The 20,763-nt window shown below is 32.7% G+C and overlaps 1 protein-coding gene across 1 annotated transcript in view; it reads right to left on the minus strand.

Annotated features, from left to right (window-relative positions):
* LOC106871625 (uncharacterized) overlaps positions 1-20,763 on the minus strand; it is a 587,895-nt gene that overhangs the window by 179,336 nt on the left and 387,796 nt on the right. The window contains exon 5 of the mRNA XM_014918237.3: positions 4,460-6,630. Coding sequence (XP_014773723.1) covers positions 4,460-6,630 — 2,171 coding nt within the window. The remainder of the gene's footprint in view (positions 1-4,459; positions 6,631-20,763) is intronic.

Raw genomic sequence — 20,763 nt, forward strand, 5'->3', positions numbered from 1 at the left:
TGTATGTATGTATGCATTTGTATATATGTATGTGCTATGTGTGTGTGTGTTGGCACACACACACAGAGACACACACACAACGTTTTATTATAAGGATTCATAAAAATCAAGGTACATCAACTCATACAATGCCAGGAATATATATATATATATATATATATATATATATATATATATATATATATATATATATATATATATGTATGTATGTATATATATATGCATACATATATATACATACATATGTATTTATAAATATATATATATGTATATATAATATATAAAATCAAAATAAGCAACAAGGATATTCAAAGTTAATGCAGTATGATTGTTTCATGCAACTCCATTTATTTAAGCAATGTGAGCATTACATTAAATGTAAAATGCAGAGCAATCTTCAGCTGCACGAAGATACAGAAAATTTACTGAAATTTCATTTCAGTAGAAGGACATATTATTGCAACTACATTTAAACAATCCAAGTGGGAAGGAAGAATACAAAAAACCATTTTGACTTAGCCAGATCAAACAGTCTAGCCTGTATTGAAAAAATAGATTGTATTGTCCTTGCCTTCGAAACGCGGAGTAGATGGATCAGGGACAACTGACGAAGGGGTATACTCCTTATGTTGCATGTCTCGTTTCTCTGTTTTGTTTTTTTCGTTGTTCAAAAAAAGTTTGTCTTCTGTTTTCGTCTTTGTTTTCGTTTCTCATTGTGTTTAACGTTTTTTTGATGTCCTGTACCCATATATGCATGTATGTATACATATAGATGTAGGTATGTACATATATGTATGGATATATGCATATATTTATATATTATTTATATTATATATTATGAAATGTGGCTACAAGTGTATATAGGTTTTAAAGATTGTGAGTATACATATCAAGGATTGTGGATTTAAATATAGTGAAGATATTAAGGGCCAGCCTATTGGCTGAAAGGTCAAAAGATTGCATTTTGTGAACAGTGTAAGACTTTATTCTTCCACCACCCTATCAAAAACTCTTACTCTGAATGGCCCTCCCTGATTTTACACAAACAAATTCACAGAGACATACAATCCATTGCTGTGAGACAGGAGCAGTACAATATGTTCATGAAGTGTTTTATTGGTTTACAAAAAATTCAGTTCCCATGGTAATGTATTCTTTCATGATACCCCATCACTCTCTCCACAATTTGATGTCCAACATCTTGACAATTTCCTGGATTACCCACCTTTTTACCTATTGTCGGTATCGACTATACATCAAGGCTATAAATCTCACAAGTGTGTATTCTACAACAGGCAGTGGGGTACAACTATTGTAATTTTTCATTATAACTTTTCCTATTATTTTTGTAACTTACTATATACTGTTGTTGATATAAATGTATAAATGTGTTTGTAATGATTTTCTGCTTATATATGTGCATATGTGTGAGTGGTGCATGTGCATTTGAAATAGTTATTAAATGAGCATTTGTGCAATATTTATGTATACATATTCAGTATGCATGCATAATGTGAATGCATGTGTAATAATCAAGTAAAGTTTATAGCTGTAACAGATTATGCAACATGTGAATGCATTAAACTGTATCAGAGGAGCATGTAATGTGCCTGCTTGTGTGTTTATGTAACTTGATACGTTGGTTCTTCTCTCAACTAGTGGAACAAAACCGATTTCTTCTATGGTTAAACTATAATCTTCTCAACGATTAACTTGAGACTAATGACCTGTGCAAATTACAAGTGACCTTCGAATACTGATTATGGTGGGTGTTACGGAGAGATATCATGATGGACTCTTGGAGATTTACCACTAGAATGAAGGAGTAGGGGTAGAAAATCATGTGCAGAAAGTGAAAGGCATAAAGAGAATATATTTCAGCACATTAAATGTCAATTCATCTGATATTAATTAGATAAGCAGTCATTTGATTCCAATACAATATAACATGCAAGAGACAGATTGTTTTATGGCTTTGTATGAAACAGTTTGAGGCACTTTTAGAATTAGGTGATTTATTACATTTCAGATTGCCAAGGATTCTGTTTGAATTACATGGTTCCTAACTTAAAGATTTCCATTCATTTTATACAAGGTAAGGAAAATTTCTCATGAATTTTATGAGTTAAATAAAATAAACAAATAAACCATTAGAAACTTTGGTTAGGCTTCAAGAGAGAGATTTAGTCGACCAAGGGAATATTAAATTTCAACTTTATCTCTCTTTGATTCAATTAGTAAAATTTGAAAATGAAATAAGTTATTATATTCTTCAAACTTCACCAAACAAAAGAACTTTACATATTATTAAAACAATTAAAAATTTTCCATTTCTCCACCATGCTCAAACTTCAATATTTCTATTTTATGGTACCAGCTAAAATTATGCAAGATAAGAACAACAGTTTTACAGCAGTAATTTGGGAGTAGATAATAAGTAGAAGACTACTTTAAATTATTTTATTTTAAAACCTGGTTCAAAGAAGACTATCACAGTTCTTTAATTTTGTTTTGGATTTGTGTTTAATACTTCCATCATTAATAAAATAAATGTCAGTTTATATACAGAGTTTGATTTAACTGACTATACTTTTTAAAAATGTGTTCCAGGTACTTGGACAATATAGATTGGTACAAAGTAAAGCAAAAAGCAGTGTCATTGTTTTATGTGCAAAAGAACTGACCTTGGTGAGATAAAGGAGGTAGGGCCAGTGTTAATGCATAGTTCCCATAACCTCAGGTATTGCAAACAACTGACACAAGCAGAATGATTGAGCATCTTTTGGTAAAGTAGCCTCAAGCTAACAAGGCATTATCAGAGCCAATAGGTAGAACGCCAGCAGTTTGGCTGAGGAGGCAGCAGAAGATGTCTTAAGGTGGCTATGAATCAAGAGGTGTGAGCCCGAGAAGAAGTGCAATCAGGGTAAGTGCCAACTAGACACAAGTTAGGGCTTGGTCAACCATCGATGGATCACTTTGGTGAGGGTGTCTGATATTGAAAGACTCAAAACAGTTATTGATTCCAGGAAATATCTCTGATGGTGTGGCCATGTGCATCACAAAATGATGTATGGTAAAACTACATCAGATTTTGGATGCCCTTTCTGATACTAAATGCTGGATCATAACAGAGGAAAACACATAACAGTAATGAAATTGGTATATTGACAGTTCTTTACATTGTGAATACACACAAAGAGAAATTCTGTTTATGAAGTACTATAAAGTGACAAAATTTATCTTTCATCTCCCAAACACAGAAAATGATGCAAAGTGTGAGGCTTACTATGAAGATATAGTTAATTGCTGGTTTCTCAAATACAGAAATGTCAAAAATATTGGTTGTTAGGAAGATGATGAGAAGGGAAAATTAATAAATATAATCAAATAAAATAAACTTTGGTTTCAAATTTTGACACAAGGCAAGCAATTTTGGGGGAAGGGTAAGTAAATCATATTGACACCAGGGCTCAACTGGTACTTATTTTATTAACCCCGAAAGGATGAAAGGCAAAGTTGACCTCAGTTGAATTTGAACTCAGAATGTAAAGACAAATGACATGATTTCTAAGCATTTTGCCCAGCAGGCTAATGATTCTGCCAGCTTGCCATCCTGTAAATAAAATGGATACTATTAAATATAAATAATTTCCTAATATTTCATTCTATATTTTGAATTCATTGTGTAACAACAAAGACTGATTTCAAATGCAATTAAATATAAGTTGTTTAAACACAATTCTTTGCTCTGAGAAACTGATTGCTGGCACTGCATGATATGAAATTACAGGATTTGAAATTGTCTTTTGAAGGTGAAAAATGATATAAAAAATATTTTAACTGCTATTGAATAAGCCTTTCATCCATTATCTATGATAATGTTATTTTGGATGTTAAACTAAATATTACCAAAAAGAACTGCACCTTTAAAACTCTGTTAGATTAGCAAATAAAGTAGTTTAGGTTGACAATAAATGTTTCATTTTCACTAGTATCAGAAAGATTATCTTTTAATGGCAGATTTCAAATTAAATTTTCTCACCATTTTTGTATCACCACCAAAAATCTGTTTGAAAACCACACATACAGAGACATATATATATATTTATATATAGTTCAAATTTAGAGAGAATAAAAGATGAAGAGACAGGTGTAGGAATAACAAGCAGATGTATTACTTTAACACTCGGGAAAAATGGAAAAGTTTCTTACGTTTTGAACCTACGCTCTTCAACAGAAAGGATTAAGAGGAAAAAATGGAGAGAAAATGAAAAAACGGAGAAAGAAAAAATGTGCCGAGTTCAATCGTCCAACATGTCAAGATGACTCATATATATATATATATATATATATATATATATATATATATATATATACATACATACATATATAGACTGTGGCCAATATATATATATACATATATTCAAGAAAAAAATAAATAGTAAAATAAAATTCTTACCATACCAAAAAACCGTGACTTTGGGTTTTTACCAAAGTTTAAAGAAATGAAATTCCAGCTTCTTTCTGTAAGACTTTGGTCATACTCCCCTCTAGAGTTTAATATATACAATTTGATATCAATGACTCTGTCATCGTTCATATTTTGAGCAGAAGTAAGATCCAGGCATTTGGAGAATTCGGCATTGATAAAAGAGATATGACTGGAATTAAAAGGAGTCTTGAGAGCTTTTTCTAAGATTTGTGATATTTCTTGACAAAAGTCAGATTTGTTTTGGCAGAACTGGTACCAAGAGGTAGTTACACGAACTATGATGTATGATGGTATATGAGGTTTCCTTGTGGTGAATGGCACCAAAACTGTGCTTAAGACCAAAACTGGGATTTGTGTTGTTCCCAATCTCTTTCCAGTTGATGTGAATGGAAATGTCGTTGTGTCTGGTAATGGAAGAGGTGGGGAAGTTGATGATGCAACAAATGTAGTTGTGGGTTTAAAAGAGGTTGGTTTACTAGTAGTGGTTGTAGTAGTAGAAGTAGCAGTAGCAATAGTAGTAGTAGTTGTAACAGTAGTAGTTGAAGTTATTGCTTTTGCTACTGTGTTTACAGTTTTTGTAGCTTTAGCAGTGGCCTTAGCAGGAACAGAAGCTGTACCATGTGATGTATTAAAGTCAGTGGTACTAGAAGCAGAAGTAATAATTTTTCTAGTTGTAGGAGTTATTGCAGATGAAGTGGGAATGAAAGTGGTTGTACTGGAGCCATTAGTATATTTGGGCACACTGTTTGTTTTTGAAAATATGCTAGACATTAGAATTGATGTTGTGTAGGGTTTTGTTATTGAACTAACTGTTGAATTTGGGTGCGTAACAACCCCCTTAGTAGTTTGTATGTTTGTTTTATTTGTCACTGAAGTATCGACCTTCTTTGATGTTGGGCTGATACTTGTCATTGCTAATGAATCATGAGTCAAGTTACCTTTAAAATTATGGGTGGTTTTTATGTTTTTATTTGTGGTTGTTGGTTGGGGTTTTGGTGTAGGTTGAGTTTTTAAAAATGTAAAATGTGTAGAATGGAAGGATGGAACTGATGAAGACAAAAATGTGGAAACATGCTTAGGTTGATCTGAATTTTTGATTGGAAGGAAAGTTGATTGGAGTTTGGCATTATGAGTCAACAATTTGCTAGGGATTCCTGCTATTGTTGTTTTGCTATAAGGAAATTTAGAGCTTTCTTTCTTTTTCTCTATTGTTGAAAATTTAGCCTTTGCTAATACACTTGACGGTAGTAGTTTAGAGTTTTTCAAATGGGTTGCCAAGCGGTCTTTGTCAGTATATACACTTCTACTAGTTTTATGAACATGAGTAGTATCTTGTTCAGCTATACAATGCAAGCAGACTGTAGATGAATGCACTAAAGGGGAAGTAACTGTTTTAAGTAACTTTTTGGTAGGAGATGGCTTCTTAGAAACATTAATTACATTTTTAGCTGAAGAGGGAATATTTTGTGAAGTGTTTTCCCATGATGTTTTTGATATGTTTGGTAATTTAGAAGTTTTTGGCCGGAATTTGTTATTTTTAATGGACATCAATGTGGTGGGGATGTTTTGATTGCTACTGCGATGAGTTCCATTCACATGTGTATGTCTTGTTGGTTTTGTAAGTATAATATTAGTGTTTTCCTTCAGTTGTTTATCTTTAGCTGTTTGCTGCTGGTAACTTGCAAAGTCTACAGTTTTTGTGCTAGAATTTTTCAATCTCGGTGGAACAGAATGCATTGTTGTATGGACATAATTAAAATCTTTTGAAACAGTTTGGTGTTGTGAGTTTTCTTGTTTATCTTTCACTGTATCCTGGAGATGATGGTTTTTTACATGAGAAGATTGTGTTGTAGTTCCTGGATTTGTTTTGCTTGAATTAATATTGTTTGACCATTGACTAAATTTTTTAAATTGTGTCATATTAAGGCTGTTTGTTGTTTTTTTGGAATCAAACTTGTGAGGCTTTAACGACACTGTATCTTTCATGAGTTGACCATTTCTGTTACCTTGCGAGAAAGGATAGTCTGTAGGATGACTTGGTATGGAGTTATTCCTTCGTTGGACAAGGAAGCCTAAGGATAGTGGCTTCACCATTGGCTCAGCAAATGTTTGACAAAATATTATTATCAAAAGGATAGCTGTAAAGAAAGAAAATGAATAAGTATAATTATATAATTATATAAATTATAACAAGTGATGGCAGTTATAACAAAATGTTTGTAATGAGGAAAATAAAAACCAAATGAAAATACAAATATTATGATGTTATTTTACAGTATTGATAAAACTAAAATATAGTGCATCCAATTTTAGACATATGTCAGTCTCATAAACCATCTGATATATTGAAAATATAGTTTCCTCTTAAAACTTTTTTAAGATCAAATGTCTAAGATGTGTTGTTGTTTATAAGATTACAATTCTCTTAACACTTAACCTTGTTGCAGTCTATATTTACAATGCTTTTTTATCTATACTATGTTCAATTGGTTTGATCTCATTTCTGGATGTATACACAGTCTTGAACTAGATACAGACCAGGAAACTTTATCTATAAAATGAAGGAAATAATTTTCTTGTACATTAGGTCACTGATACAAATATAATTTTAATAATTTGAAATATAATCTTAATTATATATAATCTTTTCCATAATTTGTTATTTTCATGTCAGTTTTAATAGTAATTTGATGTCATGTTTTATAATTTCTTCTAAACTTCAGCTTCAGTTCCGAGACACAACTACAAATGAAACTACAAAATTATCACTGTAAATCTTTTCAAATCACAAGAGTCATACCAAAAAACATCATGTATGTAAGCTCTCCAGAGTTAGCTTTATAAATGTGCTAAACATGCCTCATTTATTTGAATAGAAAATGATTGAATAGTGCCTGATGTATTTATTTCACTTGTAAATAATTTTAATTGTTGTTCTCCATTTTAGAAAGTAGGTAAATCAAATTACCAATTTATACTTAGAATCTCAAGGGAATTTGAAGTATCAACCTGGTAATGAATGTAATTGGAAGAAAATGTTTGATTTGACTTCTACTTAACACTTCTGAAAACATTGTTTAAAACAAGTTTGCCATGTTTACTTATGGTATGGAATTAGTGAAAAATAAAAATAAATGTTTGTTTCTAAAAGTTGCTTTTGAGTGGAATGATTAGAAATGATGTAAAAAATTTTTATTATTGAGAATGTGAAAAGGAGATAAAATTTATGTAGGAAGACATGCCAAGAAAGAGATTATTCAGAGGCAGAGACAATTAAGTATAGCTTTAAGAACCTTAAAGGAAAAAATATGACAAGAATGACAGGATTAACAAAAACAACATGAAATATAATGGAAAGCTGTTATAAAGGTATCAAAATTTCAGAATGTTATTATTGTTAAATACTCCCAGTTAGCTCAGATTATGTAATGCTCAAAGTAGGAGAAACCTACGAAAATTTAGTAAAAAAATAATCTATCTACTGGCCATGTGGTTTAGAAGTTCACTGAGCAATGATGTGATTCTGGGTTCAAGCTCACAGAACAGTGCCTTGGGGAAATGTTTCTATCATAATCTTGGATCAACTAAAGTTTTGTGAGAGAAATTTGGTAGAAAGAAAATGGTCAAGTCTTCTAGATGAGGTGTACCTGTACAAAGGTATTAAATTTAATCTACTACCTGGTTTAACACTACCACCTTAATTCATGGGTGCTGTTAATGGAGTCTGCTCTATTACAAGTAATCAGGCAAGTTCTTTGGCCAAATGCTAATCTATAAACCATGGTTTAATATTGTTTTGCTCCTCTACATTTAGAGGTTCTGCAAAATGACACGTGGGTATTACCCTTTCTCCTTTCACTAACCAATAAGAACTTTATAAAATCTCAGTGAAATATTGGTTGGTTAGCATTAGCTAGCTGGCAATAATTTGGCAAGGCCATTAAAGCATTTGGTAGAATGCCTCAGTGTTTCTTTTGAATCTCTGCATTCTGAGCTCAAACACTTTTAAAGTCAACTTTACATTTCACCCTCTTTGGTGACTATTTTTAGAGGGCATCTATGAAAAAGTTCCCTCATTAGCTTAACTAAATAGTGGTAACTTCATCTTTTAAAATTCTAAGTTCAAATCTTGTCGAAGCTGATTTTTCTTTTGCCTCTCTAGAGGTCAGTAAAATATGCAATATTGAAATAATTAAATCAATATTCAGCATGATTCAGAAATCTCTGGCATCTAAATAATATATAAATTTTATATATTACAGTTTTGTTTTTATGTATTCTTAATACTATCTTTGCTATTTTCTTGTGAACAATTTTGGAACATATATATATATACTATTGAATCTTGGGAGGGGCATTATGCTGATAATGGTAAACACACACACTGGTTCAGTCCTTTGTTATTATTGTTAGATAATGGTTTAGTTACTCCATTAACCAATTTATTGATCAGCCATTTTTTACTACTTTTTCAAACTCATATGTTAAACACTTTGGTCAAACAGTTAATCATTCAAATGATCACTATTGTTAGTGTTGTCATATCTTTTTTCGTCAAATAATTATTTCAGCACATTGTTGCAATCTCTTCATTGACACGTCTCTCTACTTCCATTTCTTTTGAACTTATGTTCCAGCATTGGGATTCATCCGAGATCTGTCTGATATGAGTATGTGAGTGTGTATATGCCTGCATGTGTGTGTTTTTATACATAAGTGTTTTCATCCGTATGTGTGTGTGTGTTTTTTAAATACTATGTCAGTTTTCCTATACGTAAGATAGCAGTTTTGGTTTTCTCTTTGTTTTCTTCGTAAACACACATTCATCCATATACGTTTCTCTCAAAGACAGTTAAACCATCTTCTTTGTTTGATAAATGTTGAATAATTTGATATCTATCTGTGCATGAGCATGGGTATGCGTGCACGTGTCCATGTGTGTATGGGAGGGCATGTGTGTACAAGGGTGTGTGGCTGGGCTGTGTTTGTGTGTATGAGTGTGTGTGAGTGTGTGTCTGTATCTCAGTATGTCTTTATGTGTGTGTATGTTTGTGTGTTTGTGTGTACTTCTGTAAGCATGTTTCCATGTGTGTATGTATGCGTATATGTGTGTGTGCATGTTAGAAAATTGTCATTATCAAAAGATGAGAGAATATTCATTATCCAAAAAATGGCATAATGCTAATCCTGGCATAAGTAGTTAAACAGCCTAGAATGTCCCAGGAAGTTAGCAGTTTGAAGAGCAAGACTGTAGGCCAAGCTATTCTGAAATCCTTAATCCATGGTAGTCAACAGAGGGGACTAAGATAATGAATGTAGTGGAAAGGTTGATGAAGACTGTGGCAGGGAAATAAGAGGTGAAGGAAGAGTAGAGAGAGAAAGGGTGAGAGGGAAATGAGATGTATATTGAAGTTTACTCTCTTCACTTAGAGAGACTTTTGAACTGTACTGTATAATCAACAATGCCTATCTCTCAAAATTTGTAATGTTAGGTCATAACAGGTAAAGTAGATAAAGTATAAGAAATCCTAACGAGTTTTCTTTCTAACAAATAAATTCCAAGAATGAAGAGATATTATAACATTGAAAACTTAGTAAAATTCAATTTGTGCTTTTCTTCAAAATCATAGAATGATGTATTCTTAACAAAACCAACGAAAACATTCTTCTTTGCACCTTAAGATGGCATTTGATTTTATTACTTGCATTCCAATTATCTGAAACATACTCAGCATATCATATGGAATGCAACCAGAAGATATCTTGCAAACCACTTTTCTCAATTTCAAGATAAAGTATTCGTTAAAGCTAAGAAATCATGGATCAGTGTCTAGTAAGAATCTGTGCTTTTATTTCTCTTCTTCTTCAGCTTTTATTTATGTAGTGTATCAGTTTTTCTACTTTGTGACAACTTTCCTACATACTTGGACCACTCTATGCAGATGACATTTAAATCGCATCCACTCTCAAGACACCAGAAACAGCTGCATACAAATTCCAATCATACATAAAACAAGATGGAATTCTGGTCTCAAGATATTCCACTGATTACATTACAGCAAATAAATCACAACATGACACTTCATGAACAGGATAACGAAACATGCTTTAATGATATTCAAATAATGACACTCCTAAAATAACTAAAATACTTGGTAGGATATACAATGACTTAATATTATTCATACAGCTCAGACTACAGAAAAACATGATCACTAACAGCATTTAGGAAATATACATAATACATTGCATTTATCTATAAATATATCGAGTTCATCATAGACTAAATAAATCTTACCTAATACCTCCATATCTCTCATACAAAATTCCATATAAAATCAATCTCATAAAGAATATACTTTTTTTTTTAGTTTTCTTTCTATTCTTCTTTCTTCTGTTATTTATTGGACTACAGTGGTGTTTGGGCAATGACCTCAAAGAGTTTAGTTGATTATGAACACTAGTTATTTTATCAATCTTGGAGGAATACAACACATGAAATCAACTAGGTATAATTGGAAGCAGCCATAACTTAATACTACAAGGTATTTGTCACATGAACTTCATTTTGTTCTTAAATGCCTGCACAGCCACAACTACACACACACACAGACACACATACATAAATATTCATATGGCTGTGTAGTTAAGAAACTTGCTTTCAAACCATGTAGTCTTGGGTTCCGTCCCTCTGCACATCATCTTGGGCAAGTATCATCTACTAGAACCCAGGCAAACCCAAGCTGTGTGAGTAGATTTGGTAAATGGAAATTGGAAGAATTCCATCATATATGTATGTATATATCTACATGCATATGTCTTTTTGCGTTTGTCCCCCAGCCTCGGCTTTACAATCAGTATTGGTCAGTTTATGTTCTCATAACTTAACAGTTTGGCAAAAAGAGATCAATATAATAAGTACCAGGTTTTAAAACCAAATACTGGGGTTGATTTGTTCAACCTAAACCCGTCAAAGTGATGCCCCAGCATGGCCACGGTTTAACGACCAAAACGAATAAAAGATAAAAAAAAAAAGTCACAAACAAGCCATTAGCACTTTTACATACTTTACCATTATTTTTTAATGGCTTAGCAGCATATAGATTTCATTGATTACTTATTATCTGGATTTTTTTCCTTTTTAGTGTTAAAGCACAAGGACATGGTAAGTTTAACATAGATAACTCTTCATTTAAAACTTCTTAATGTAAAATGTAACCTTTCTTCGCAGAGATGCACTGTAAAGTTTTGAGACTTATTTTAAGAAAAAACCAAGTAGCCTCCTTGATACAAGGAAATATGGTACTAAGCAACAAAAACATGCAAGTTTCTGATTTTACTGGTGTTTTTATTCATTCCAGAATGATAGAAATAATGTGTACTTTCATTCTTCATAGAGATATGTATATGTTAACTATGTAAGAGAGAAATAAACAGAATCACAACAGTAGATTAAGAAACCTGTTAATATCTTAGCAGTAATGGAAATTTTGCCAAATAGTGGTGGTGTACGTACTAAAGACGTTAAAAAAAACAAAAACAAAAAAACATTGAAATTGTTCGGTTGCAGTGAAATATTCTTGATAATAAATGTTAAACTGAGCTGAACAAAATATTGCTATGGTTGCATTAAAGATATTTGTGAGAACAGTTCTGAGATCAAATCTTGAAGAAGTGAAAGCTGTTTTTCATACTTTAAAGTTTGATGAAATAAAGTCAAATATTAGAGTCAGTTTAAGTCAATTGTTGCCATGTTCCAAAATGAGCGACCTTGTACTGATTTCAGAAATCAATATTTGAAAAATCTATATAAAGTTTCCTTCTTTGTTAAGAAAATATATAGAAGCCCGTCGATAAAATGCTGTGATATCACACACACACACACCCACACACACATGCGTGGTTGTGTGATAAGAAGCTTGCTTCCAAATTATGTGCCACCTTGGGCAAGTGCCTTCTACTATAGCCCACGGCCAACAAAATCTTGTGAGTGGATTCGGTAGAAGGAAATTGAAAGAAACCTGTTGTATACCTTTATTTGTGTTTGTGTTTGTCTTCCACAGCTTGACAACTGGAGTTGGTTTGTCTCTGTCACTGAAACTTATGTATGTGTGTATTCTAGAAGCTCTCAGGAAGCTATAAGCACTCAGCTCTAAGTGCACTGCATCTTATAGTAGAAATAGCTGTTAGCTAATGAAGCTCATGCACACATCATCATAGATGGATACAAGTATATCAAGTCATGCCTGGTAAGTTAACCAACACCAGTTCATTGGTTTTTTTTTTTTTTCAATGAAATAGTTTTTAACTATTAATTGTGAGATACTATGGATATATTTTCTTAGTAAACTTTTCTCATGGTGAACTTTCTTCATGGTAAATTGATGGTGGTGAACTCTCCTACAATGAATTGATGGCAGTGTACTTACCTGCAATCATACCAAATATCATACAACACAAATTCTGGATTTATAAACATTTTCTGAACCTCAACAGAATACCTCTACTGCCAATGATGACTGAGAAGGAGAAGATAAGATAATCTCAAGAATCAAGAATTTTCCAAAGTTCACATACCAAGAAGGAAAAGTACAAGCTTTTTTCCTGGAGATAAAAGGACAATCATGAATACGTGTTTCTGTAGGTACCATCTATTGCCCTGTCTTAACTCCAACAACCAAGGTAAGGATATAATCCGTGAATAGAGACACCAAATATAATAAGCAAAACTAGAATTTCAGTCTGGTCTAATTCAAATGTTATTTCTTCAAAAATACTCAGGAAATAGAATACCAAAATAGTATTGAAATAGATAAATGGTATGTGAATATATGTGATAAAAATCTTTCCCTTAGAAAACCCTTTAAATGTGAAAGGCAGATATATCTGCCCAAAATTTTATTTTATTGTACCCCATCTTCCCATCTGAGAGCTTTTTGTCTTGCAAGGTACGTGGTGACCCTGTCAGTGCTAGTGCCATGTAAAATGTATTGGTACTGGTGCCACATAAAAAGCACTGGTGCTGGTGCCACATAAAAAGCATCTAGTACACTCTGTAAAGTGGGTGGTACTTGGAAGGGCATCCTGCTGTAGAAACTATACCAAAACAAAGAATGGAGACTGGTGCAGCTCCTGTCAAACTCTCCAACCCATGTCAGCATGGAGAACAGATGTTAAATGATGATTAACTATAGAAAGCAGCTTTACTACATGGTTTTGGGGAAAAAAAACAAACCTTTCCTTAGGCTGAAAAATGTGGAGACACCCCCAATGACACTTTTTACAAAGAACAATTTTTCAGATTTTCATAATTTTTTCACAGATTTTATCAAATATCTCTTTACAGAGCAAAAGAATCAAATACTTTTTGTAATGGATATGAAAACTGTACCAACAGGAGATACTGGAAAAGTATTGCAGAAGCAGAAAATATCAATTCTATTTTATGATGAATAATTAACATTATAGGAATGACCAGGAAATTTAATTAGGCAGTCAAAAGGTTAAGAAGCTAGCTTTACAGCTACATGGTTTCAAATTCAGTCCCACTGCACGGAATTTTGGTCAAGTATCTTTTGCTGTAGCCCCAGGTTGACTAGTGTGGTGAGTCTAAGTAACAACCATAGTACTCTTTTACTCTTTTACTTGTTTCAGTCATTTGACTGCAGCCATGCTGGAGCACCGCCTTTAGTTGAGCAAATCGACCCCGGGACTTATTCTTTGTAAGCCTAATACTTATTCTATCGGTCTCTTTTGCTGAACCGCTGAGTGACAGGGACATAAACACACCAGCATCGATTGTCAAGCAATCCTAGGGGACAAACACAAACACACAAACACATATATATATACATATATACGACAAGCTTCTTTCAGTTTCCGTCTACCAAATCCACTCACAAGGCTTTGGTCGGCCCGAGGCTATAGTAGAAGACACTTGCCCAAGATGCCACGCAGTGGGACTGAACCCAGAACCATGTGGTTGGTAAGCAAGCTACTTAACACACAGCCACTTCATTATGAGGGTCGAGATATGTCGTGCATTGCTATACTCAAGAAAGACCCACCCACAACAACCCAACTGAGATCCTAAAACCAAGATGCCATATAAAAAGCATTGGTGTAGGTGCTGGTGCCACGCAAAAAGCACTGGTAATGGTGCCATATAAAAAGCGTTCAGTTCACCCTGTGGAGTGGTTGGCATTAGGAAGGGCATCTTGCTATAGAAAGTATGCCAAAACAGACCATGGAATGTGTTGTGGCCCCTGGCCTTGCCAGTTCCTGTCAAACCATCTAACTCATGCCAGCATGGAAAACAGACATTAAATGTGAATGATGATGATGATAGTAAAGGTGGTGAGCTGGCAAAATTGGTAGCAAGCCAGACAAAATACTGCCAAGCATGTCATCTGTCTTTGCATTCTGAGTTCAAATTCCACCCAAGTTGACTTTTCCTATCTTTTCAGGGTCAATGATATAAGAACCAGGCATTGGAGCTGTTGTAATCCAATAGCACCCCTCCCTTCAAATTTCAGGCCTTGTGCCTATAGATGGAAGGATGATTATTAAGTGAGTGTTTGGAACATAATGAAAAGTTTAAATTCAAGCATTAACTGCTTAAAATGCCCAGTTTTTACCTGAGAACCAGTAATGGTCTCAGTCAGTTTAGCATTAAAAGGTTAAAACCAATCTGATCCGACTGCACTTTTAATATTTGTCTCTAAATTAAGACTTAATATATAGCCAGAATTGCATTGAACTTCTTATGGCCTGAAGAAAATAAAATTCTCAGAATAGATACATTATATTCCAGGAAAAAAATGTATTTTAGAAATAAAACACAAGCCACCAGATTGTATCACTCACACAGTTAAGAAAATCATATGCTGTGTATGAATCTGTGTGTAAAATGTGTTTGTGTGTATAGTGCACCCCCCCCCCCCACACACACACACATAAACAATACAAAATGGGACAAGAACGCAAAACATCCGGACAGTCAGGTGATATAAAAAGGGACAACAAAACGTCCAGACAAACGATACAAAGAAAACAAGGGCAGATCATTTGGAGGTTTCTATCCTCAGTCGAGTTCTAGATTATCTTTGCAATTTCGGCTGGTTATGCTCAAGATTGCTCCAATCTGGCCAGCCCCAAGGAAAAACTAAGCTAAGAACATTAGAGTCATTGGAAGAAATCAGAGAATGTATACGAAAGCAAGGACGGAAAAAAAAGCAGGGAATGTTACACAAATACAAATAACAAGACATAACAACAGGTGTCTTTCGACTAAGGATGAATTAAATTAAGCTGGTATGTGTGGAAATAAAGCTTTATGGCAGGGATATAAGATTTCACAGGCACAGGGAGGAATATATATATATATATATATATATATATATATATATATGCATATAAATAATAATATAAAATAATAATAATAAAATGATATTATTTTGTGATTATTACTTTGTATTTTATTATAGTTCTTTTTAGTGTATTTACTTATTAAATTTTTCTATATGTGACTGTGGATTTTCATGGATGAGTTCATGAACTTTGGTTCTTTTCTCTAAATTACATATTTATATATTATATACTGTGAAACTTAATCTAATTTTAATTTTTGATAAATTGAATTTAAATGAGTTTTTACCCATAAATTCAGATTATTATTATTATTATTATTATTATTATTATTATTATATATATATATATATATATATATATATATATATGTATAAAAGATACACACACATATATGTTTATAGATATATTATTCCTACCCTTACTTCACACTAATGCACAGTTATCATCATAAGTTTACTTGATGGTGGAGTTGCTTTTTTGTGATTGGCATCTAATTTTTACTCTACATTTAATATGACACAGCTCTATACCCCATATGCCAATGCAATTACTGTACAACTGCAGTGACAATCTAATTCAATTTACATTTCTGCACTCAAAACTGAGAATCATTTTTATCAGATCATTATAAGTTGTGAAAAAAAATTAAATCAAAACGTGCAAAAAATTTTTTAAATTTTAGATTTTTATGGCAAACGCTGGAGAATCGACAACAAAATATAACGCTACATAATAATAATAATAATAATAATATATGCAACCTTACTCACTCTCTGCTCCCCACTCCCCATGACATCAGTGCTTTCAATTGCATAACACCTCATCTGTTAACATCTTCAAATGCAAAACATTGTTGTCCCTTGATATCTCTGGTTAAGACTAAGGTGCAACTCATATAAATTAAAGCTAAACCAAAACATATGATAATAGCAAAAATGGCTTCAAATTTTGCCACAAGGGCAGCAATTTGGAGGGAGGGAATGAGTTGCTTACGAATGTTCAACTGGTACTTATTTTATCGACCCTGAAAAGATGAAAGGCAAAGTTGACCTTGGCAGAATTTGAACTCAGAACATAGCGATGGGTGAAATACCACTTAACATATTGCCTTACACAATAATGATGTTGCCACCTTGCCACATTTTAATAATGATAATAATAATAATACTACTTTCTGCTATAGGCACATGACTTGAGATTTGGGGTAGAAGGCTAATCAATTACATCAACTCCAGCATTCAGCTTATTTTATTGACCTCGAAAGGATGAAAGGCAAAGCCTAATAGAGAAAATGGCACTCTTTGGAAGAAATAAAAGAAATAAAATTATTTCATTAAAAGCAAATACTGAAAATGTTGGATTTAGCTTGCTCTCAGAATACAAATGATACAATTATTAAAGAATGAATACACAGGTATGAAAAAAGCAAATGTAAAATTAAAATGATGGTGAATTGCTTAAAGAATCAGTCATATTAGAACCTAAATTTAACAATAGAAATCAGAGATAATGTTCCCTTCATGGTGATTGTTTTAGCAAAGGTACTGTTTAGAAAAAACAAGTAGTGATGATGAACCAATGAGGGTCCCCTCTACAGTGGTTTGAACTCAATTTCTGAATGAAAATATGGCATTTCTTTGCCAGATGATGATTACATTCTTTCAGCATCTCTAGTATAACTTTGTCTGACATGAATGAAAGAGAGAATTTGAATATGATTGTTTTGTCTGCAAGATATAACAGTGAATCCAACCTGAAATCACACCTTATAAAAAAGAGAGCTATGTTGGAAAAAACAGTGTCGGGTACAACAACAACTACAATCATGAAACTGTGTGGAAGCGCATCGTACATTAGGGGGTGCTGAAAAGTTCCTGTCTTTAAGGGCATTGCAAAAGGCCTGGTTGGAAGCCTAACCTTCCGAATTCTTTCACAAGGCTTAAAAAAAAAACTTAAGGACTACTGCAGTAAGTGTGTGAATCTGAGAGGGGAATATGTTAAATAGAATCATAATTAGCTGATCTTTCTGTATTTTCTTTTACCCAAAGTCAGGAACTTTTTAGTACCCCCTTGTGTATGTGTATGTGTATGTGTGTGTTTCTCCCCTTTGCCACATGGCAACCAGTATTGATTTATTTACCTTCTCATAACTTATTGTAATCGTGATTGTTGTCATCATTGCCATCATTTTACACCAACTTTCCATACTAGCATGGTTTAGATGAGCCATCACAAGCTAAGACATTTCATATTCAGAGTCAGTGCCCACATAGATGGGTTGGAGAACTACATCTTATCATGCATTTCATTTTTGGCATGGCTTCTACAGCTGGATGCCTCGTCTAATGCAAACTAATTTACAGTGTATACTGGGTACACATTATCATCACATCAGCACTGTGTCTAAAAACAAAAGACTAGTTTATTATGGTTTGTATGTGTTTGATCATACATCTGCTTGTTCAGGTTTGGTTAGGGGTTCAAAAATAGCAACACTTTTGCCACTCTATTATTTTTGACCTTCTCTTTCAGAAACCAAATATGTTTTGATAAAGCAGCCCAAACCTTCTTAAATATATTTTAGAATGGCGGCGAGCTGGCAGAAATGTTAGCGCACCGGGCGAGATGCTTAGCGGTATTTCATCTGCCGTTACTTTCTGAGTTCAAATTCCGCCGAGGTCGACTTTGCCTTTCATCCTTTCGGGGTCGATAAATAAAGTACCAGTTACGCACTGGGGTCGATGTAATCGACTTGATCCCTTTGTCTGTCCTTGTCTGTCCCCTCTATGTTTAGCCCCTTGTGGGCAGTAAAGAAATATATATTTTAGAATGTGCTAATTTGTTTTACATGTCTTCTAAGACATAACTGAACAGTTGAATATTGTGCTTTGCAAACTACGAGGACTTAGGTTCAATACTATTGCATGTTATCTAAGGCAAACGACTCTTATCATAGCCTCAGATCAATTCAATCCTTCTAATACTGCCTGAGGATTATGTTAATGGAATACTCAGCAACATATGTATTTATACAATGGGTTGGTTGCTCAGTTCAATGAAAAACTGAAAGATCTATTTGCTTTTAACAAAAATCCTTTTACTAATATTATTTGTTGTTGTTGTTGCTGCTGTTTAGTCCCAGGTCATCCCTGAATGAGTAGACTTATGATCAAAGATAAAAACTGGTACTCTGTTGGTTATGACGATGAGCATCCCAGTTAATCTGATCAACGGAACAGCCTGTTCATGAAATTAACACGCAAGTAGCTGAGCACTCCACAGACACATGTACCTTTAATGTAGTTCTCTGGAAGATTCAGCATGACATAGAATGTGACAAAGCTGGCCCCTTGAATTACAGGTAAAACTCTTTTTTTGCTAGCTAAGTGGACTAGAACAATGTGAAATAGTGTCTTGCTTGAGGACACAATGTGCAGCTGGGAATTGAACTCATGACCTCATGACTGTCAGCCAAATACCCTAACCACTAAGCTGTGCACCGTTACATGATCAAAAATATTCAAACCATGGCCAACTTTTTTTTCAAAAATTGTGTATCTAAGAATACCTTATCCAACATAGTGTCCCTAAATTTTTCATTTAGATGATAAGGTGTGATTTGAGGGAGATCTTACAGTTCTTTCTAACAGGTCAAGCAGCCATGTAGTAGTTTCTTCATTAACAGCTTATTCTGAAACAGCTTATATTAGAGGTGTCAAAGACATGTAATATTTACTTGGAAAAGAAATATAACTTAATGCAAAAATGATAAGCCTTCTCAAAAGACCAAAGATAATGTAGAAATGGAAGCACACAGAAACAAAATATTGCCTCAGGAATTAGAAATTACAGGCAGACTGAGAACACAACAGCGATCACCACAAGGCAACACACAATCTGTAAGAACCAATCACAGAAAAGTGCAGAGATCATTTAACAAAAAAAAAAAAAAAAGTCCATTAACGCTTTTACAACATCTATAGAATAACCACTTGACTGGAAGACTGCTTCTAGCAAGAAACCATGAGCACCGAGTATGTGACGTACTGAAATTCTCAACTTGAAATATATCTCTGGTGAAAAACATATTTCTCTCTCTCTCTCCTTCTTTCCCTGCATATATATATATATATATATGTATATATATATACATATATATATATATACATATATATACACATACATACATATATACATACATATATATACATACATACATATATATATACACATATATATACATTAATACATATATATATATACATATATATATATACACATACATACATATATACATACATATATACATAGATACATATATATATACACATATATATACATTAATACATATATATATATATATATACATATATATATATATATATATATATATATATATATATACATAAATACATATATGTATACATATATATATACATATATATACACATATATACACACATATATATATATATACATATACATACATATATACATATATGTATACCTATGCATACATATATACATACATATACATACATATATACATACATATACATACATATATACATACATATACATACATATATATATATATATATATATATATATATATATATATATATATATATATATATATATATATATATATACACACATATATAAATATATATATATACATACATATATATATACATATATATATATATATATATATATATATATATATATATATATATATATATATAAATATATACATATAAATATGCACATACATATACACATACATACACACATACATATACACACACTCACATTCCATCATAAAAGGTGATGATAAGTTCGGCCATAAAAAGTTCTATATCAGATAATATTTAATCACAGCATAACATATATGCTAC

Source organism: Octopus bimaculoides, chromosome 2, assembly GCF_046866305.1.
Source record: "Octopus bimaculoides isolate indiv1 chromosome 2, ASM4686630v1, whole genome shotgun sequence".
NCBI classification, from domain to species: domain Eukaryota; kingdom Metazoa; phylum Mollusca; class Cephalopoda; order Octopoda; family Octopodidae; genus Octopus; species Octopus bimaculoides.